The 22,668-nt window shown below is 42.8% G+C and overlaps 1 protein-coding gene across 1 annotated transcript; it reads left to right on the top strand.

The window, feature by feature from the left end:
• Positions 1-638: 638 nt before the first annotated feature.
• Positions 639-21,103, top strand: lrrc40 (leucine rich repeat containing 40). Its single transcript, XM_085773363.1, has 15 exons — positions 639-886; positions 1,640-1,821; positions 2,011-2,084; positions 2,501-2,630; positions 2,720-2,843; positions 4,241-4,380; positions 5,358-5,530; positions 6,430-6,520; positions 7,063-7,108; positions 7,609-7,711; positions 7,981-8,088; positions 17,206-17,313; positions 18,265-18,342; positions 18,959-19,144; positions 19,882-21,103. The coding sequence occupies exons 1-15, from the start codon at positions 742-744 to the stop codon at positions 19,985-19,987; spliced, it is 1,794 nt and encodes a 597-aa protein (XP_085629489.1). The 5' UTR covers positions 639-741; the 3' UTR covers positions 19,988-21,103.
• The last annotated feature ends 1,565 nt before the right edge of the window (positions 21,104-22,668 follow it).

The raw sequence follows: 22,668 nt of genomic DNA, 5'->3' as shown, positions 1-22,668 counted from the left end.
GTGTGCATATCTTGTGCATTAGGATCTTGTTTGTCACCATTTCAATTAAAGTAGATGTAACAAGTAGTAAAGAACTGAAACTTAATCTGGGAATAATTACCATTTGAGTGCAGCATTAAGTTAGGCAACTTGAAATTGGATTTTAGTTTGACTCACTGTACAAAGATCACCTGTAAGATGTTTCTGAGCCTTGATTAAAGTGCACCTGTGGTAGATTCAATTAATTAGCCATGATTAAACGTTGTAGCTTGGTACCCTCACATAATAATGATTGGCATTTTAGTTAAATTTCAATATTTTCTGTAATTGTAATTTTTTATTAATTTAAAATTGAATTGATTAGATTTATTTGAATTATGTATAGAAAAAAGAATCAAAAGATTAATTTTTAAAAGTAATAGGCCCACAGTAATGTCCAGGTAGACCTACATTACGTCGTATAATGTGCAAACCTTCAGAATAAAATCAGGCGAATAGATATTTTTATTCTGCCACCGTCAGTATAGGCGGGTAACAGATTTCACGGGTTTGTGTGTTTTTTCTAAAACAAGTAAAGGAATATTTCACATCTGTAGCAGGTATTTGGTGAAGTTGGTCAGGGCCAGGCCTTTACTCTGAAGGGTCTCAGGCGGAAGAGGCTGCCGGCGGGCGGGAGGCGACAGTTTGGGTGTGGAGGTAAACACGCAGCAGAGCAGCTGGGCAGCGAGTGACACTCCTCTCGTTACCGCAAACAGGGCGACCATGTCTCGCTTCAGAAAGGCGGGGACCGTGGACTCTCTGGCGGGGTTCAGGACGGCGAAGACCGAGCCCACGGTCCCGGACGGTCTGCTGAAGGCGGCCCGGAAGAGCGGGCAGCTCAACCTGTCCGGCCGGGGGCTGACCGAAGGTAAGGGGTCCACTGATCAGTGATCAGCTAGCATGCTGCTGCTGCTGCTGCTGCTCCTCCAGAGACTGTACAGTAAGATCACAGGGTCAGTCTGAAGGAAGCAGTAGGGTGTTAGTAAGATCATCCATCACCGTAGGATAATAACGGTCTTCCTACTCATGGGATTGTTATGTAAAGTTATCTCAAATCATAGTATAGTGTTGCCTATACTCACCATAACTATAGCCTACTTTTGTTATGAAACTTCTGTACAATAGCCTACATGTTATGCTGTTTGAATGGCAGCATATAGAATACAGAAAGCCACAGCCACAGCCTTATAGACAACATGATTTGTCAGGTTTGAATTGTGCAGAGTGTGAGATGTTTTCATCCAGTCTCATGATCCCAGGCTAACTAAAGCCTAAATATCATTTTAGCTGCCTCCTTATCAAAACATGTAGGCATCTGTTGCATTCTTATTAGATGTAACAATGTCTACATCTCTCTGCTTCTATTGTCTGACATTATCTGATAAACTGAAGGAAAAAATGGATAGATGTTTGTAACCAATAAATCTATTTCATATCTGTTATGAACTTCCAATATATCTCGTTTTTAAGCTGTTAGGGCGTCAAACACTGTTTAGTGTTCAAGATAATGAGGCAGCTAAAGCAGCCTTGTGATATTAACATAAAAGCAAACAATCCTAACTCTTCATTTAACCATTCAAACACATGTGTAACAGCTTCCTCATATTAACATCTGTCTCAGTCCCTCAGAACGTGTACCGTTTGAACGTGGACACGCCTGAGGAGGCCAAGCAGGACGTGGCCTTCGGAGCTTCAGATCGCTGGTGGGAGCAGACTGACCTCACCAAACTACTGCTCTCATCCAATCAGCTCACTCAGCTCTCTGATGACATTAGCTTACTGCCCGGACTCACCACCCTGGATGTAAGGACCAGCAGTACAGGTTCCTCATGATCCCAGGCAAACTGATTCACTTTCTAACACCACACCAGAATCTCATCAGTGACCCACTCACTCATACACACAGCATCTCTTGGGGTTATGGACGTTTTAGTTTTGATTTTAACTTCTTTTTTTTTGACATCTATCTGATCTGTTAATTTGCTCTGGCAGCTCCATGACAACCAGCTGAAGAGTTTACCTGGTGCTTTGGGAGAACTACAGGAACTCCAGCAACTGCGACTCAGGTACTGACCCACCTTGACCTTTGACCTTTGATCACATCTAATCAGTTCATGTTTGAGGACAGGTGGACATTTTTGCAAAAACTGAAAAGCGGAGGAGTTTTTATTACATTTACAAATCTAAAGACGGTGTCTCGTGAGGTGACTGACCATAAATTTTACCCTCGACCACACAAATCTAATCAGTTCATTCATAAGTCAACCTGAAGAAGATTCTTCAAGGTTTACTGAGACATGGTGTCCAGGAGAACAGGACAGACAGACTGTCAGACAGCCTGAAAACTATATGCATCGATTTCAGATTTACAATTAAAATCTGACAGCAAATCAAGAGCGGAACTAGTGAATGAAAAAAAAAAAAATATATTATTTGAATTATGAACGTAAATCTAAGTTGTGTCTGTTTCCCATGTGTCCAGTCACAACCAGCTGTCCACGCTGCCAGTGGAGCTCTGCTCTCTGCAGAACCTCCGTGTCCTCACAGTCCAGCAGAACCAGCTGCAGAGTCTGCCGGAGGGGCTGGGCCAGCTGCAGAACCTGACTGAGCTGGTAACGGACTCGGCCTCTCTCACCAGATACTGTGTACTTTGCTGTGTGGGGTGTCTGACGGTGTCCTGTGTGTTTTTGATTGGTTGAAGGACGCGTCCAACAACCAGCTGAAGGACCTGCCCTCCAGCCTGGGCCGACTCTCCGGCCTGCAGAAGCTGAACCTGAGTGACAACCAGCTCAGCTGTCTGCCTGAGAGTCTGGCCCAGCTCACAGGTAAGACCCCCTGACCGTGTCGGCTCTGCTGCTTCTTCACAGGCCGTGGAACAGAGGTTACAGATGTTTGTTTCTATGTGTTATCAGTTACTACCATCTGCTGCTTTTACTTACTACTAACTTAATGTAAAGTCAGAACTCCCACATGTTCTCCTGATAAAATAAGTCAAACATAGATTTCCTTCCATCAGCTTCATTTCATACTCGGCACTCTGCAGCCCCTGCCTTGAGCCCCCAGCCTGACCTGATCTGGTCCAAAGCTGTTGACAGTCTTTCCCAGGCCTGGCCTGTCCCATTAACTGTTTTTATGGCTCCGAGCCTGATTTAAATCCAACACTTTTAAAGTTTAAAACTACAATTCTCAGTAGTTTTGATGACAGAAATCTTTTTCTTTTTTTAAAGTATATTTTTGGGGCATTTTTTGCCTTTATTTGATATGACAGTTGAGAGAAACAGGAAATGGGGAGGTAGAGAGAGGGGGGATGACGTGTAGAAAAGAGCCAAGATGCGGGATTTGAACCGGGGCCGACTGCAGCGAGGACTATAGCCTCTGCATATGGGGCGCCTGCCACACAGCGTCTCAGATGAGATCTTGAGAAGCACAACACAGAGGAGGCAACTTTGTCGTAACCTTATAATGCGTTAGGATTAGTCACAGTGGGCTGTGGTTTAAGGTTGTGTTAACACACATCATCTTACCCCTCAGTCCCTACACCAACTTTCCTCTGACCTGGGCTCAGACAGACGATCTAACGTCTTTGCTCTCACAGCTTTTTGATTGGCCAGTGCAGCACCTTGCTGGATGATGTCACAATTAAGGTTGAGCCAGATTCTGCCCCACGGCCCTGCATTGTTTCCTAGATCCCTCTGCGTCGGCCCCCAGCTGCCTCAGTGCACCGCGTCCTTTCAGATAAATGAGGCGACTGCATTTTTTCATGTAGGGCTCTGAATGCAGCCTAAGACTTTGGGTATGCGTGAAACAAACCAGTTGGGACAGTGTGTCTGATCTAGGGCTGCAACTAACAATTATTTTCATTATCGATTAATATGTCGATTATTTCAATAATTAATCGCATAGTTGTTTGGTCAATAAAATGTTAAAAAATGTTGAAAAATGTCAATCAGTGTTTCCCAAACCACAAGATGACATCCTCAGATCTCTTGTTTTGTCCACAAACCAAAGAGATACTGAGTATATTGTCATAAAGGGACAAAGAAACCAGAAATATTCACATTTAAGAAGCTGAAATCAGAGAATTTTGACTTTTTTTTTCTTCAAAAACTACTCAAACCGATTATTCAATTATCAAAATAGTTATTATTGTTCAATAATAGATTAATTGTCACAGCTCCTGTGGTGTGGTGTGATTTCAGTTGATCTGGCTTCTGTCTGACAGGTGTTAAGATCCTGGACTGCAGCAAAAACCAGCTGACTGACATTCCTGCCAGCCTATCAGGGATGCTGGCGCTGGAGCAGCTCTACCTCAGACACAACAAGCTCCGCCTCCTCCCACAGCTCCCCGCACCTGCGCTCAAGGTAACCATAGCAACATTGGAGTTTTTCCACGTGTCAGAGTCGTCTGTGGTGTGAATAACGCTGATGGAGACACACCCACTGTGTACTTGTATTGTTTTGAACACTTGTACATCTTTTTTTATTCATGTGATTATCCACAAGTTTCCGAACGTCATCTACGGTCAAAACCAGAAGCCGGTTTTACATTTCCGGTGGAATTGTACGTTTACGTTTCCATGGTTTTCAGTCGTTGTCATAGTTGCGGTAAACGCATGGATCTATTAACGTTGGCTTTTAACATGGATTTCAATTTGTGTGATATCCATTGTTAAAAGCTGGTGTGATGATCCATGCGTTTTACAGATTTTCATTGAGGAAAAAAAAAAAATCATGCATTTACCTCGACTACAGAAACCATGGAAACGTAAACATAAAAAATCGTGCTACAGCATTCCAAATCCAGCAGATACAGGTCTGTCAGAGTTCGACTGTGTCATGATGTTAGTGCCAGATGGGCTGGTTTGAGGATTTATGGGATCCAGAGTCCACTCCATGTTAACTAGTTTATTTCCTCTTCAGCGGGTTGTTTCATGCAGGCAAAGCAGTTGTAAATGCAGATACCAGATAGAGGTCACTTCTGATAGAAGATGTAAATATACAGTCAGAAAAATGGGATATACAGGAGGCAACAAATCAGAGCTGGGCATCAAGGCCTGTAGTGTAAAGAGCCTCAGTGACACCTTGACAGCTTCTTCAATTTGTCACAAACACTTGAACTGGAGGATGAACTGATTAGACTTTAGTGGTCAAAGGTCAATGTATACGATCACATGAATGGTCTCGGTGGCAGAGGAAGACCAGCACAAGGTCACAAGCCTGTCAATAATTAATCAATGATACTGATATTCACTAATCATTAACATAGAGAGTGAAGAAATGTCTCTATTTTGTCAAAACTTTCATCTAAATGATGTGTCCGTGTGTGTGTGTGTGTGTAGGAGCTGTATGTGGGGAACAACCAGGTGGAGCAGCTGAACTCAGATCAGCTGTCCTGCCTGGCTGCCATCTCTCTCCTGGAGCTCAGAGACAACAAGATCAAAAGCCTCCCTGAACAGATCACCCTGCTGAGCACGCTCACACGCCTCGACCTCACCAACAATGACATCAGCACGTAGGTTCCTCACCACCACCACCTTGATCACTCCACAGCTAGGCCTTGAACTCAACACCCACTTTATATCAAAATGTGATCGGTCAGTTCATTCACCACTTTCTACACAAACTGGTGGCTCTAGCTTCAGGCCTGGGTCAGGGTTATGAAGTCCTAACCAATGGGGGTGTCAGTCAGCTAGGGCTGCCACAAACGATTATTTTGATAGTTGACTAATCATCGATTATTTTTTTCAATTAGTCGGCTAATCGGACCAACTAAAAATAAAGACAATTAAGATGATAATTCATTAAACCTTTAATAAAATATGCAGCTTGTAGCAACAAACAATTCTTTAACTGTAGCATAAAGTGCAATCAGTTGAGTAAAATAAGGATAAGGCACTGGCCTAAACAACACCAAAATAAATACTTACAGTAAGGTTTTTTAGGTTTTTCTTTCCTTCATTTGTCTCTGGCATCAAACATAGCTACATTTAAATCAACTGAGGTAGGCACCTGAAACTAAGGAATTATTCACAATAATAAAGTTTTGGTCTCACTCAAATATAACAAAAGTGCAATTTGTGTTCAGTGTGGGGAGTTTGAGGTGCATGCAGACGGCAGATGGCAGTGGACTGTGCTGCAGCAGTTTTGAGAGAAAAACAAAGTTTAAAAAAACAAAAAAATCACATGTCGACTATTAAATTAGTTGCCGACGATTTTACTAGTCGACATAATCGTGACTAGTCCGCTAATCGTGGCAGCCCTACAGTCAGCTGACCCTTTCTCTTACTAGAGACAACAAAGAAATCTGATTGGATGACTCAGGAACTCTTTCATTTCAGAAGCAAATATTGATATAACATAAGATGCTCCTCTGGTTTCAGCTAACAGCGTTTTGAACTCTGTCTCTGTCAGTCTCCCAGCGTCTCTGGGCCTGCTGCCCAACCTGAAGGTTCTCCTGCTGGAGGGAAACCCTCTGCGAGGAATCAGGAGAGACCTGCTCACTGTAGGTGACACACTGATACAGAACAGCCTCAGTAAGGCAGAGCAGACTGACTAATGGATGTGAATTAATAATACATGATAAACACTATACTAGTATGAGAATAGCTGGTGAACTTGGCACTGCTTCTCATCTGTTCTTCCTCAGTGACAGGGAGAGATGAGTTCAGACTGGACTCCTCTGTGTCACAGTGACATCTGTCTAGAAACGTTTTAGCCCTGAATCATTCAAGATTCAACACATCTGTCTGTTTGTCATTGACTTTGTTTCGTTCAAATGAATAAATGGAAACTTGATGGGGTCATGGAGATTTTCTGACCGTATGACTCAACAGTCCTGTTCTACTCTGCACATTGGTGGACAGAGACCAGACAAGAAAATAGTGCATGTTAATGTTAAAGTTAAAAGGTTCAATCATGGTTCTGAATGAATGAAATGTCAGTGACATGTTTTTAGGTTAAACCCTCAAAACATTGAGTCAGAAGAAGAGACATTCACACTCATGTTACAGCGACACTGACGCTCGTCTTGTCTCCTCATCACAGAAAGGAACCAATGAGCTCCTGAAGTATTTAAGAGGAAGAATTAAAGGTAAAGTTCACTCTTCACTAGAAACATTTTGTCCATCAAACTCTTGACCAGTCCTGTAGTAGCATCTTTAAAGTCATATGAGTTAGCTTGGACCAGTAGTGAATAATCCCTGATTGCTGAAATAATGTTTATCATAAAACCGCGGGGTAAATTGACTTTCTGTACACTGTATCTTTGCAAATAAAACTTAAAATGAGCGTTTAGTGGCATCAGTTACACTAGAAACATAAAATACAACAGTATGATTATGAATCATTACAAAACAACTGGACTGTTCCACATCACTGTCCACATCGCCTCTGTCTATCATAACCACTTAGATGGGAAACACTGAAGTAAAGCAGAGTGTTTCTGAATAAAGACATTTTTAATTGGTGGTGACATGTTGCTCCTCACACATTACATAAAGACTTAAACAGAGCTTTTAAAGCTTCCATCTTTAGAACTTAGCCCAACTTTATGAATTGGAGCTACTAACCTTTCTGTGTGTGTGTTTGCAGAGGAGCCTGAGAAAGCAGATGAAGGAGATACAGCCATGACGTTACCCAGCCAGGCCAGCATCAACGTGCACAACATTAAAACTCTAAAGTCCCTGGTGTTCAGGTCAGTCAACCACATCTGTGTGTCACACACAGAATTAAGGATCAGCAGAGGTCAGAGGTCAGAAACTTTACAAATGAACTGTCACAGTTGGTGCTGCCTCATGTTTGTGATCATTTACAAATGTTGTAGTTGACTGAGTTTATTTTTAATGCTCACAGCAGAACTTAGTCACATTATTCAACCAAAGCAAAAACTTTAACTTTATTTTTTTATGACCTTTTCTCAGTTCACCCATAATAATCACTTCTCTGTGCTGTGTGTGTGTTCAGTGAGAAGCAGGCAGCTGTTATTCCAGATGAGGTGTTCGATGCTGCAGCAGATCAGGGTGTCACCACTGTTAACTTCAGCAAGAACCAGCTGACCACCATACCTCCCAGGTACACACACAAAGTACACACACACACACACACCTACACCGTTGTCCTGCTGACATCATCACTGAGGGACAGAGGACGTGGTCGACTCAGATGAGGAGTCTGTTGGGACTAGAGCACTGGAAAAGAAAGTAACGACACCACCATTGACTCCCGTGGTAAGTGTTTTGCGCCCCGAGTGGCAGGATATTGGTATTGCAAAAGCGCCCAGAAAACTCATTCACTCTAATGTATGTGTGTTGCCCACTTGCTTGTAAATTGATGAAAACGTTTTTGTTTTTAGGTGTCTTGGTCATATCAAATTATACTTATAATTTTTTTATTACAAAATTTAGATTGAAACAATGTAGACAACTTTTTTTTTTTTTAACTCGCCTATGTGTTATGTTTATCTGTAAAGGATCCTCAATGATGCTATTAACGTGGGTGATCTATAAATGTCCTTAAATTATTGAAAATACCACACTTGCTCATTCTCCAACGATGCAGAGATGTCAGTTCTTGGGCGCTTTTGCAATACCCATATTCCGCCATCAGGAGGCGCTTCCATTGGACCAATGCGTGTCGTTACTTTCTTTTCCAGTGCTCTAGTTGAGACCAGGATCAGAGAGCAGCACAACAGTCTCTCTTCATGCTGATGCCCTGAATGACTGTCGTTGGTTCACTGCAGTGAAAACGGGTTGAAACACTCAGTCATGGTGTTGATTGATCACTACTCGTTGTGTGTCAAACATCATTGGATGTTGATCATTTTAAAGTTTTTTGCCTTTATTTGATCGCACAGTTGAGAGAGACAGAGAGAGGGGGGGGTGACATGTACAGTAGTAAAGGGCCGCCTGATGCGGGATTCAAACAGGGGCTGACTGCAGCGAGGACTGTAGCCTCATAGCCACATATGGGGCACCTGCTCAACCCACTGCGCCACACGACGCCCCAGGATGTTGATGATTTTTAACCCTTGGTTGTCATGGAGACTCTTTAACAGGCAGCTCCAACGATGTGGGTGGATGAATGAACTGCAGGCTGATGTGATTCCTGCTCTACAGCACAGTCTAAATGTTCTCATGAAACAGTGTAGTAATGTGGAGGTGGAATCATCATGATGGTTGTCGGAGCTATTTGTTACTTTTGTATTATTTAATCACTTATTATTTAGTTATTTTTTGTGGTTTAGTTTTGGGGAATACACCTTTAGTTTGTTTATGATATTTAGTATTGATTACGTTTATTTTGGTACTTAACCATGCTTTTACTTTGAAGGTACTGGGTAGCTGGAGCGCACCGGGTGAGTTTACATATAGGGGTTGGCAGTCACAGGTGGGCTAGGCACCTGGGAGGGCAGATGGTTTTTTACCAGGGCAAGAGAGGCGGCAAAGGCCCATTGTTCTTTGTTTGTTTGTTTGCCGATGGAGAATAAACCTAAGAAACTTCATTTTTTGCCTGGACAATGGACTTTGTTTTATCCTGCGTAAATTCACTCCCTAGGTGTCTCAGTGGCCGTTTGATTTGATTTAGTTTCATTATAGTTTTGATAATTTTGAAGTTTTTTGATTATAGACACCAAGGACAAATAGCCACTACATAAAGTAAAAAACCCACCCTAAAGTGAAGATTTGGCGGATGAAATCTCTGACAGCTTGGATATTGGATTGATGATTTGTGAAAGAGGATTGGAAAACGTGCGGGTTTGGAGTTACTGGCCGACGGACATCACACGAAACTACTCAACAGCATCGGTGAGCAAAGAATTACGAGGAGGCTGTATTGGAAAACGGCATCACTATTGGAGTGTTTGAATCATCGTTTCTTTGCACTGGATGTTTATTGGGATCTTTGGAAGTTTGGATGAAGCGCGCGTGCCGCGCAATTCTACTATCTCCTGGTAAGCCACGCCTACTCTCATTCATAAAAGTCTCTGATGCGGAGCCGTGTGTCACAAACAATATCCCTGTGTGTTATGAGTATTTCAAACTAAAGTGTGGAAATTAAAGGATTGAAAAGGACTTGATGTGGAAAAATGTCTGAGGCTGCAGCCAAAGCAAATGACTCTGTGTCCGTGCTCTCAAAAAGGAGTGTCAAGTTTACCTCAAAGGGTCTAACATTTTATTTAAAGACGTGTCAAGAAAAAAGGTCTTTGAAATGCAAGCATGTAAAAAGGAGCATCGATAAAATGTGTGATTTGATGGTATCCACTGACAATGTGAACTCAGTGCAAGCCGAGCTGAGTAAATGCATTAAATGCTTCGAGGAAGCCAAAGACATGCACGAAGCCATTCTGAATCTGAATTTGCCTGAGGATGAAGTTGAACGGCAAAATATATATTTTCATGCAAAAGGATCTGGGTTTTCGAATTCCATTGAAAAGGTAAAATGTTGGTTATCTGATGCTGGCTATCCATATGTGCAATCAAATGATGCTGAGCCACCTCCTGGTAACTTAAGTGTGGCTTCTGATGACATTAACCCCGAAGACAGTGTTTCAAATGTTTCATGTCAAGAGGAGAAGCGTTCCAGAGCGCACTCTAGGTTATCTAAAGCATCATCAACATCATCTGCAAGAATAAAGACAGAAGCCGACAAAGCGGCACTTATGGAGCGCATGGCTGCATTAGAAAGAAAACACGCATTGGAAGCAAAAGAGGAAAAACTCAGAAAGGAAAAGGAACTGTTCGCTCTGGAAACGGAACTTGCGGCCGCTAATGCAAAACTGAATGTGTTGGAAATCAATTCAAAATGTGGCTCTAAAGGATCGAACGCAATTAACTCATATTTTGACAGGAACTGAACTGGTGCTCAAGGAACACGCCCACTGAATCTCCACGCGGATGATTTTGTTCCACAAACAGATGCTGCAAATAACATTGCTCACATGGAGGCTCAGGTTGTCACTGTCACACCTGTACATGCGGCAATAACACAAACTGACGTCAGACCATCACTAATAACTAACACCCAAGTGAACGTCAGGCCCGGACGAGCAGCAACGACACAAACTGACACTGGCCCAGTAATGAGTCAAACTCACACAACACGAATGGTTCCTAATACTCTGAATCTACCCCGCAATAATAACCCCTGCAATGATATTATGGACATTATGCAAAGGCAGAATGACATCACTGCATTGTTGGTTCAGCAAAATTTAGCATCTGCTTTGCCAGTAAGAAATATCCCTGTGTTTGATGGCGACCCTCTTCAGTTTAAATCCTTTATGAGATCCTTTGAAAACTGTGTAGAAGGAAAAACTAACAATGCCAGTGATTGCCTGTCATTTTTGGAACAGTACACCAGGGGGCAGCCAAGAGACCTTGTCAGGAGCTGTCAGCATCTACCCCCAAGTGTGGGTTATCAGAGGGCCAAATTCCTACTGATGGAGCATTTTGGCAATGAACATAAAATCGCTTCTGCTTACATGGAAAAAATTCTGAACTGGCCCCCCATTAAAACAGAGGATGTACCAGCACTGCAATCTTTTTCCCTGTTTCTTCGAGGTTGCTCCAATTTGACACAGCAGATAATGTACATGAAGGAGTTGGACATGCCCTCCAATCTCAAAATTATTGTGATGAAGCTTCCTTACAAGCTACGGGAGAAGTGGAGGAGTGTTGCATGTGATTTGCAGGAGCAAAATGGATGCAGAGTAATGTTCACTGACCTTGTGACATTTGTGGAAAAACAAGTTAAAATACTCTCTGACCCACTTTTTGGCAATATTCAAGATCTGTCACCTGTCAGCCGTAGCAAAGCCTCCAATGTCATTCACACAAAGCAAAGGAGAAATGGAAGCACTTTTGCCACCAGTGTCTCTGCTGTGAAGGAAAGCAACAAAACATACATGGACAGTAACATCAAGTCTTCCTCTGCCCAAAGTTATCTCAAATGCTGTTTATTTTGCAAACTTAACAGTCACTCTCTGGATAAATGCTCACAGTTCAAGTTGAAGATGCATCGGGACAAGATACTTTTCATACAGGAAAATGGAATTTGTTTTGGTTGCCTGAGAGTTGGTCACAGAAGCAAAGACTGCAGGAGTCGTTTGGTCTGTATTGTGTGTAACCAGAAGCATCCATCAGTCCTTCACATTCAAGAAAGGGATAAAGGTACATCCTTAAAGGACACACAAGCTGTGAGCTCTCCACCGAGTGTTTCACCGGGACCTTCTCAGACATGTGGAGCTATAGGGGCCGGTGAAGAGGATGATGCTGTCTTCTCTATTGTTGCAGTACAGGTTAAATGCCAGATGAGTGATGAGGTCGTGCAGACTTACGCTTTTTTGGATCCTGGGAGTTCAGGTACATTCTGCACTGTCAGTCTGGCAAGGAGACTGGGTTTGAGAGGCAAACCAGCCAACATTTTATTGAGAACCATGGGTCAGAGGAAAATTGTGAGTACGACTGTATTGTCTGGTGTGGAAGTGTCTGGCATGGACGTGGATGATTTTATTGAGTTACCAAGTGTTATGACTCAAGAGACTATGCCAGTGTCAAGACTGAACATCCCACAGCAAGAGGATATTGCAAAATGGTCTTATCTGAGGAACATAAAACTTCATCATCTGGATGCAGAGGTTGATCTGCTCATTGGGACAGACGCTCCTAAAGTGATGGAACCCTGGGAGCTGATTAACAGCCAGAGTGAGGGACCATACGCAGTCAGAACCAGAGTTGGCTGGGTAATAAATGGACCACTGCGCAGTGGAAACAGCAGTGGAGTCAAGACGGGCTGTGCTGTCGTCACGACTAATCGAATCTCTGTGGAACATCTGGAAGAGATGCTCATCAGTCAATATAACCACGATTTCAGTGAAAAGACATCAGTGGAACGGTTGGAAATGTCAAGAGAGGACATTAAATTCATGAAGACTGTGCAAAGTACAACAGAACTGAAAAGTGGACATTATTGTATTGACTTACCTTTCAGAGAAGAAGATCCTGCCTTACCAAATAATCGCTGTGTGGCAGAGCAGCGGCTTCAAGGCCTGAAGAGGAAATTTGAGAGAGATGTCAAGTACAAGGAGGAGTACACTTCATTTCTCAGTGACATGTTGGATCAAGGTTATGCTGAGATGGTACCCACTGAACAGCTGGAACAACATGATGGAAAAGTGTGGTACATCCCCCATCACGGAGTACATCACCCTACCAAAGGAAAATTAAGAGTTGTATTTGACTGTGGTGCAATATATAAAGGAACTTCACTGAACCAGCAGCTGTTGCAGGGACCAGACTTAACCAACTCTCTGATTGGAGTCCTCATTCGGTTCAGGAAGGAGTCTGTTGCAATCATGGCAGACATCCATGCTATGTTTCATCAAGTGCAGGTACCTGATAAGCATGTTGATTTCCTCAGATTCCTGTGGTGGCCCCAGGGCAACACTGACCAACAACCAGCAGAATATCGCATGAGGGTACATTTGTTTGGAGCTGTATCATCCCCAAGTTGCGCTAATTATGCCTTGAGAAGAACTGCAGAGGATAATGCATCTGATTTTCCCCCTGAAGTAATCAGCACAGTCAACCATAATTTTTATGTAGATGACTGCCTAAAGTCCACAGCCTCGGAGGGAGATGCCATGCAACTGGTGAAAGACTTAACTGCACTCTGTCACAAAGGTGGATTCAGTCTTCAAAAATGGGTAACGAACAGCCGGTCTGTGTTGATGTCAATCCCAAGTGACATCAGAGCAACAGAGATGAAAGAACTGGATTTGGACACAGACCAGCTTCCCGTCGAAAGAGCACTCGGACTGAAATGGTGTGTCGAGTCCGATAAGTTCATGTTCAGGACTTCAGTGCAGGAACGGCAGCAGACCAGGAGAGGAATTTTGTCTGTGGTGAGCTCGCTGTATGATCCACTAGGATTTTTGGCTCCTTTCACCATGTCAGCCAAGTTAATGTTGCAGGAGCTCTGTAGAAGAAACCTGACGTGGGATGAACAAATTTCCCCCTCTTTCTCCAAGCAATGGTCTGATTGGCTGAGTGACCTTCAAAAGATGAGTGCATTCACAGTTGAACGCTGCATCAAACCTCATGACCTTGGAACATCTGTGACAGCGCAAATCCATCATTTTTCTGATGCAAGTCAAGTTGGTTATGGTACAGTGTCTTACTTGAGATTGGAAGATGGTGATAAAGTGCATGTGTCATTTCTTGTGGGGAAAGCCAGAGTTGCTCCCCTGAAGCAAATGACCATTCCTCGCCTGGAGCTCACGGCAGCAGTTCTCGCTGTCCGAGTGGATGCCATGCTGCAAAAGGAGCTGCAGTGGCAGCTGAAGAGGTCGATGTTTTGGACTGATAGCACGACCGTCCTCAAGTACATCTCTAGCGAAACTAGACGTTTCCACACCTTCGTTGCCAACAGAGTCTCTGTTATTAGAGAAGCTACAGATGTTGGTCAGTGGAAGTATGTGGGCACGAAGATCAATCCTGCAGACGAAGCGTCACGTGGATTGACAGCTGAGGAACTTCTCACAAATGGAAGATGGATTATAGGCCCAGAATTCCTGTATTTGTTAGAGAGTGAGTGGCCTGTACCTGACTTTGAGCCAGCTGTGATTCCTGCTGATGACCCGGAGGTCAAAAAAGAACCAGCAGTGTATGCCATCGTTAAGCACTCAGAAGATCCCACAGACTGCCTCATTCACTATTTCTCGTCGTGGAGGAAACTTAAAACATCTGTTGCATGGTTCCTTGAGCTTAAAAGAGTTCTTTTGCTTTTGAGCCAAAAGAGAAAGGAGTTTAAGGCTGCTGAGAGTGACAAGGAAACAGAAGCTAAAAATTCTGTGGAGCAGAAACTTCAGAGCTTCAAGACCACACTGCGAGGGAGGATTTTGACCCCAGAAAATTATGATGAGGCAGAAAAGGCAATATTTTGTTTTGTCCAGAAGTACAAGTTTGAGAGTGAAATTGCCTCACTGACACGTGGCTTGGATAACATCTCCAAGGACAGCCCACTGTACAAGCTGGATCCAATACTGGAGGACGGCATTCTCAGAGTTGGAGGTCGCCTGCATAAATTGGCATTACCATCAGAAATCAAGCATCCTGTTATCCTGTCAAAAGATCTGCATGTTTCCCAGCTTATTCTACGTCATATCCATCAACAGCTAGGACACGCTGGTAGAAACCACATGTTGCACAGGCTTCGACAGAGATATTGGATCATTAATGCCAATTCTGCTGCAAGAAGGACGATTACAGAATGTACAGTGTGCAGACGGTACAGAGGAAAACTTGGAGAGCAGAAGATGGCAGACTTACCGGAGGAGAGAGTCATGCCAGACAAGGCTCCCTTTACAGATGTTGGAGTGGATTATTTTGGCCCCCTGGAGGTCAAAAGAGGAAGAAGCCTTGTGAAAAGGTATGGAGTGCTGTTCACCTGCCTCACCAGTCGTGCAGTGCACCTGGAGGTGGCACACACACTTGATACACACTCTTGTATTAATGCTGTGCGGAGATTTGTTTGCAGAAGAGGTCCTGTGTCAAGCATGAGGTCCGATAATGGCACAAACTTCATTGGAGCCAACAAGGAGTTGAAGCAAAGTCTTGCTGATTTGAATAATGAGAACATTCAAGGTGCTTTGATTCAAGATGGGATTAAATGGAGCTTCAATACACCAGCAGCTCCACATCAAGGTGGTATTTGGGAACGTCTGATTCGTTCAGTAAAGAGCATGCTTTCTTCTGTTGTCAGACAGCAGGTGTTGGATGACGAGGCCCTGCAGACGCTGTTTTGTGAGGTGGAGGCAATACTGAACGACAGACCCATCACAAAGGTTTCTGACGACCCCAATGACCTTGAGGCCCTGACACCCAATCATATTCTGTTGCTAAAAGGAAAACCTATCTTTCCACCAGGACTCTTTGAGCAGAATGATCTGTACACAAGGAGAAGATGGAGACAAGTACAGTACATTGCAGAACTCTTTTGGAAAAGATGGGTATCTGAGTACTTACTTGTGATGCAGGAAAGACAAAAGTGGACGAGGCCAAGAAGAAACTTCTCTCCAGGAGATATTGTCATCATCGCTGATGCTACAGCTCCCAGAGGATCCTGGATGATGGGCCGAGTTCTGAGTACCAAGTCTGATGCCAAAGGATTGGTTCGTTCTGTGTGCCTTCAAACTAAGACCAGTGTTCTGGAGCGGCCTGTAACGAAGATCTGCCTGCTCCTGGAGGCCACAGTATAGGATCATGGACATTATTCTTTCTTTCTCCCTTACTACTCTGTCCTCAATCTGTTCTTTTTTGTTTACAGCTTTCCAGAAGAAGACAGAAGAATCCCCCCCCCCCTTTTGTAGAGTTAGGGAGAGATAAAGAGAATAGCTCCTTGTAGAAATTAATGTAATTGTGAGTTTATACTTTTCACAATTAGGGGCCGGAGTGTCGGAGCTATTTGTTACTTTTGTATTATTTAATCACTTATTATTTAGTTATTTTTTGTGGTTTAGTTTTGGGGAATACACCTTTAGTTTGTTTATGATATTTAGTATTGATTACGTTTATTTTGGTACTTAACCATGCTTTTACTTTGAAGGTACTGGGTAGCTGGAGCGCACCGGGTGAGTTTACATATAGGGGTTGGCAGTCACAGGTGGGCTAGGCACCTGGGAGGGCAGATGGTTTTTTACCAGGGCAAGAGAGGCGGCAAAGGCCCATTGTTCTTTGTTTGTTTGTTTGCCGATGGAGAATAAACCTAAGAAACTTCATTTTTTGCCTGGACAATGGACTTTGTTTTATCCTGCGTAAATTCACTCCCTAGGTGTCTCAGTGGCCGTTTGATTTGATTTAGTTTCATTATAGTTTTGATAATTTTGAAGTTTTTTGATTATAGACACCAAGGACAAATAGCCACTACAATGGTCACAACATCCCATCATACAGACTGTTATCAAAACAAGAGGACAAGCTGATACATGAGTTTAATAACATGAGGATCAGATGGAAGAGGATGTGATGTCGACTTCCTGTACAGACTGAAGCTGCTGCTGTTCCTCCGTCCTGTTCCCACGACGACGTAGATCATCTTTAATGAGTGAGTGTTATATCACCAGAACCAAACCAGACTAAACCGTGTGTGTGTGTGTGTGTGTGTGTGTGTGTGTGTGTTTTCCATGTGCAGACTGGTGGAGTTCCACTCCTCACTGTCAGACATCAACCTGGGCTTCAACAAACTCACCTGCTGCTCTGAAGTCTGCAAGTTACTGCAGCTGACGCACATCGACCTCAGGTACACACACACACACACAGATTGATTTTAATATGGTGTAGGTATAGTGACACTGTATATAAAGTTCTGCTGCTACACAGGAATCAAATGTTCTGCAGTTAATCAGTTTAAATTCTGAATGAGATGTCAGACAGCACTGAATAAAGTTTTTGTCACAGTTTCTCAGTTCAGTCCAACTGAGAAACTGTGTGCTTTTCTTCATGTTGTTCCACACAGTCTGAATTTTACATCACATAACACACACATGCAGCGGATAACAAACAGAAATCAAATGACATGTTTATTGAACCCTGCTCAGGTGATGCCACATTGTATGAAACAGGAGGCAGATTTCTGCATCTCAATAAATTAGAATAACATGGAAAAGTCCATTTCTAGTAGTTCAAGTCAAACAGCTCCAACCAATTACTGAGTCCATAAACAATACGACATCGCCATGACAATATTGTCAGGTGTATTGTTTTGCCTTGTGCTGACGGACCACTTGTTTACATAGAGGCTTGTTTATGCCGTTACGTGCAGCGGCTGTCGTCCGTCTGCCGTCTGCCCAATTTCATGTGAATGCAGCATGAAAAATACGATTGAGTTGCTTGTGATAAACAACCGCAACGCTAGATGGGAGTAATTACTACACAATGTACCTTTAAGGTCTTCATTAAATGTAAGCTACAATAATTACAGTTAAAAGAAATTAAATAAATAAAGACATGACGTGTTTCATTCTGTGCGTAATGGATCTATATAATGTATTAATAAACTTTTCCATGATTTTCTAATTTATTGAGATGCACCTGTATGATGTCATTGGTTTTATGGGATTAAAGGCACAGTGATGAACTGATGAAGACAGCAACGCTACACATTCCTGCTCTGAAAGGTCTTAGGAGCAGGAGATCCACCGGTGTAGATCTGTGTGTGACCCTGATCTCCCCATTGGTCCTTTTCTTTCAGGAATAACCAGCTGAGTGATTTACCACCCGACATGAAGAACCTGACTAAACTACGCTCCATCATCCTCAATTACAACCGGTAAGTCATGGTCAGGATAAAACGTTATCATCTGCTCACAAGCAGCTCAGCTCTGTCAGTGTCTCCCAGCGCAGACACTTTATTAAAGGGATAGTTCGGATCTTTTACCTGAAGCTGCATCAACAGTGACTTTCCCCGTGCTGCGTCCTGTGAGCGGAGTTCCAACCAGGTTTTGGTGTTGAAGAACGTAGTACAGCTAGTTGGCTGGGTCACAAAAATAAGGCGTTTTGCTTCTCAAAACAATATGTGTTCAAAAGAGTGATACATTTGCATCACAAAACCGTTGTCCATGAAAAAGTCAGAACTCACAATCACTTGGTGCTATTTTCCCTCCCTTCGTATCACTGTGCGCTGCAGCCTGTGCACGTTTAATGTGCTGATTTTTAACTTTATTTATACATGTCAAGAAGTTTTATCAGGCTCATGAATTATTTACCCATAAGTGTATTAGTAACAGTTTTGTAATGCAGCTGTTCCCACGGCAGCTGAGTGAGTCTTAAATCAGCTGACCAATCACTGAGCAGTTCAGTAGAAATCAGCCTGAACAAACTCCCACAATGCATCTGTCAGCTGGACTGTCTCCTGCACTTTGTCACAGTCTCTGTGCTGATCACAGGTTCAAGTCCTTCCCCGAAGTCCTCTATCAGAACTTATCCTTGGAGACAGTGTTGCTGGGCAACAACCAGGTGGGCGGGTTGGACCCCGGCCGTCTGATGAAGTTGGAGCGTCTGTCCACTCTGGATCTGTCCAACAACGACCTGCTCAGCGTTCCCCCGGAGCTGGGCCTGTGCTCCAGCCTCAGGTAGGACGCTGCTTCTCACACAGAAGAGACACTGGTGCTGTCTAGTCTCTACCTCCTCTGACTGATGTCCACTGCTGTTTTCCTTCTGGGTCAAATTGACCCAATCTGTTCCTTCCTCCACCCTTCCTTCTTTCTTTCCTTTCTCTCTTCCTTCTTTCCACAATCCTTTTTCCCTTCCTTCCTTCCTTCCTTCCCTCCCGTCGTCCTTTCTTCTTCTTCCTTCCTCTTTTGATCCAATTGACTCTCCATCTTTCTTTCCTTCCTTCTTTCCTCCCTTCTTCCCCTTCTTCCTTCCTAGAACGAATCTGTTCCCTCCCTCTATCTTTCTTTCCTTCCTTTTCCCCTTCCTTCTTTCCACAATCTTTTTTCCCTCCCTCCCTCCCTCCCTCCCTTCCTTCCTTCCTTCCTTCCTTCCTTCCTTCCTTCCTTCCTTTTTGACCCAATCTGTTCCCTCCCTCCATCTATCTTTCCTTCCTTTTCCCCTTCCGTCTTTCCTCCCATCTTTCCCTTTGTCCTTCATTCCCTCTTTCCCTTCGTCCTTCCTGCCTTCCTTCCTTCCTTGACCCAGGTGGACAACAGGAGGGTTAAGATCATTGGATGAAATTAACCCAATTTTTTCTTAAACTGCATCACGTACTTCAATTTGATTCCTCACTTTTTCTTCTTCACTTTTACTTTTAATTAATCACTGTAAAAATCCCGAACACACCATGAGCTGACGTCTGTGTCGCCCTCAGGTGTCTCACTCTGGAGGGAAACCCGTTCCGTGCTCCCAGAGCTGCCATCGTGGCCAAAGGAACAGATGCTGTGCTGGAATACCTCCGCAGCCGCATACCCACATGACCCCTGACCTCTGACCTCTGACCCCTGAGCTCAGCTGAGACAGACCCTCCTCCGCCAGCATCAACACACCTTCACTGGCCTTTTGAAATCAACCAAAAACCAAACTCTTCTTTATTTAAACAACTGTGATTCAGACCAAAGTTAAAAAAAATCAATCCAATAAGTGTTACTAAGGATTATAAAAGCGTGCTGTGGGGTTCATACTTCATAGGATAGTTTCAGAACACAGGCCTATTAAATAAAACAGTGGTAAAACATAATGAGTTTTGACAGCTAATTAACAGTGTGAACAGTTCACTTCATGTTCAAGAAGACCTGATGCATTTAATAAAAGAATATTTCTCAGTTTTTGTCTCTTCTGTTTTCTGACCTTTCTTTTTTTTACTACTTCATCTCACACACCAGTCAGACTGGAGGACTAACACTACATGTGTGTGTGCAACATTATCCACCGTCCAGATTGAACACAACACAGACTCAGAGGAAGGTGAAGATTCATGTCGATCACTGATGGTCTCTGTCAGCTTCTGGTCTCTGGACCTGGACCCAGCTGCTCCATGAGGAGGATCTGGACTCGTCTCTTCTGGGTCTGTAATGAACAGCAGTTAAACTCAGACTGACGCTCACTCACATCATCACTCACTCCCACGCTCCACATACACAGAGGCTGTGAAATACAGAGACTCTGGTGCATCAACTGTCTGGAACAAACTTTATTCAAACTGTCAACCAGGACAGGGCAACCTGACAAGCTGAATATTTCTCAAAATAAAAGAGTCTCCAACAGTTAATATGCCACTTTGTGATTTACAGACAGCAACCACAGGACATATCAACCACTTATCTAAAGATAATAATAATTAAAAAAAACAAATATTTAACTTTAATGTCTGACAACAACACCAAGGAGCTTTATAGATGAATTCCTGGCTGTTCAAACAGAAGTCTGTCGTTGGGGCTGAATTTTATTTTGAAACTGTAAAAATAGAGGCAGTGAGAGTCGACGTCTGCACACGACTTCCTGTTGACAGTATCACACATCACTGATTCTCCTCTGTCATCTCCCTGCAGGTGTGTACAACCTCTGACAGATTTAAACTAACACAGTTACAAACCACCAAAATCAAATGACTGTTTATTGATCAACAAAATAGCACAGACAGAAGAACATCAACATCTGACAGTGACGGACGGACAGAAAACTACAGCCTTTAATCTCACACAAACTAACAGTAATACACAGTCAGCGCTCTGAGGAATGCTGAGGACGGATGCCTGTGGTTGGCTCACACAGGATGTGGACGGCTGATGACGAGTCTGGATCTAAACATCCTCAAAGAACCACTTGATACCCAGAAAGATCATTTGTATTCACTCTTGAAATCTGGTTCACAGTGGTTAGAAAACTTGATTTTGAGAGGAAGATCAAAGAAATTAGACATTACTGTTTCAAAGCAAAACAGATCTCCAGAACAAACTGAACAGTGATCACAACTAGAGTGTGTTTTATAAAACAGGTAGACACATCTCTGCAGCTTTACACATTTGTATCAATTTGGAAAACTTGAATTAGAATTTCAAAAACGCATTTGTGAAAAAAAAATTTAAAAAAGCAAATTTAAGAGTGGCCATAATAAAACAGACTTTTACAAACCTAAGTAAAGAAATTGTTTTACCATTATATAAAGCTTTAGTGAGATAATTTTCTGGAATGAACTAAGAGGGAACTCCTTAAAACTCCTACCAAAAATGTGTCGTTACGACAAAAGAAAACATTTTTTTGCACTTCGGGCTATAAAAGTATGGAATGAGCTTCCTGAGGATGTAGTGCAGGCTCCGTTAGTGAACTCTTTTAAAAATAGACTTGATCATTTCTGGTCAAATAAGGATTTTTTTATATAATTATAAAGCGAGGTTATGAATTTCTAGACACAACAAATCTGTGACTAATATTTTTTGGACTTTTTTGGACTACTCCTGTGTAGTATATCTTAAAAGTATATTGTCATACCAACATTTCTCAATTTGACAGTAGACCATGTGAAATTAAAAGGTTATCTATTCTAGAATATGTTTTATTTGTGCTTGAAAAGCATGAATAGCTCTTTTGTTAGGATTAAGATATTGCCAAATATCAGTCACACAAAACACACTGTCTTATTTGACTTGTGTGTTGTGTTTTTACTCAGTGAGTCAAACTCTGAGTGGAGCCTGTCACAGAAAACAGTAGAGTTGAAGCTTCTGTTGAAGGTTCACATGAGGGTCACTCTACTGCACAGGGTATCAACAGTGACAGCAGTACGCCATTGATCACCCGTCAATAGTGACAGGATGAACAGCACCACTCTGTCAGATGCTTTTTCTGCAGCTTTACACATTTTATATCATTGTAGAAAATAATTCTGTCTGATGAAAGTGGTAATAAATAAAACAGCTGATTTGTTAACTGCTGAAATTTGAGGCACCGGACTCAAAAGCATTAAAGGTATAGTTCAACATTTTTGGCAAATTGGCCCATTGCCATAATCCCTATAGTCTGTCGGTGCAAGACATTTTTAGAACTGCTCAGAGCTACGCTACGGAGGCTAGTGGAATTTCTTGGTTCATGCAAAACCGCTGATGCACGTTCCCGTCTGGGGCAGTTTTTCGGCAAGCAGTCTCTGCATTTGCCTCGAAAACAA

The sequence above is a fragment of the Trachurus japonicus genome, chromosome 4 (genome assembly GCF_045865225.1).
Source record: "Trachurus japonicus isolate A0001 chromosome 4, Traja_1.0".
NCBI classification, from domain to species: Eukaryota; Metazoa; Chordata; class Actinopteri; order Carangiformes; family Carangidae; genus Trachurus; species Trachurus japonicus.
The sequence above is the reverse complement of the archived record's forward strand: the minus strand, read 5'-3'. Positions and strand labels throughout refer to the sequence as shown.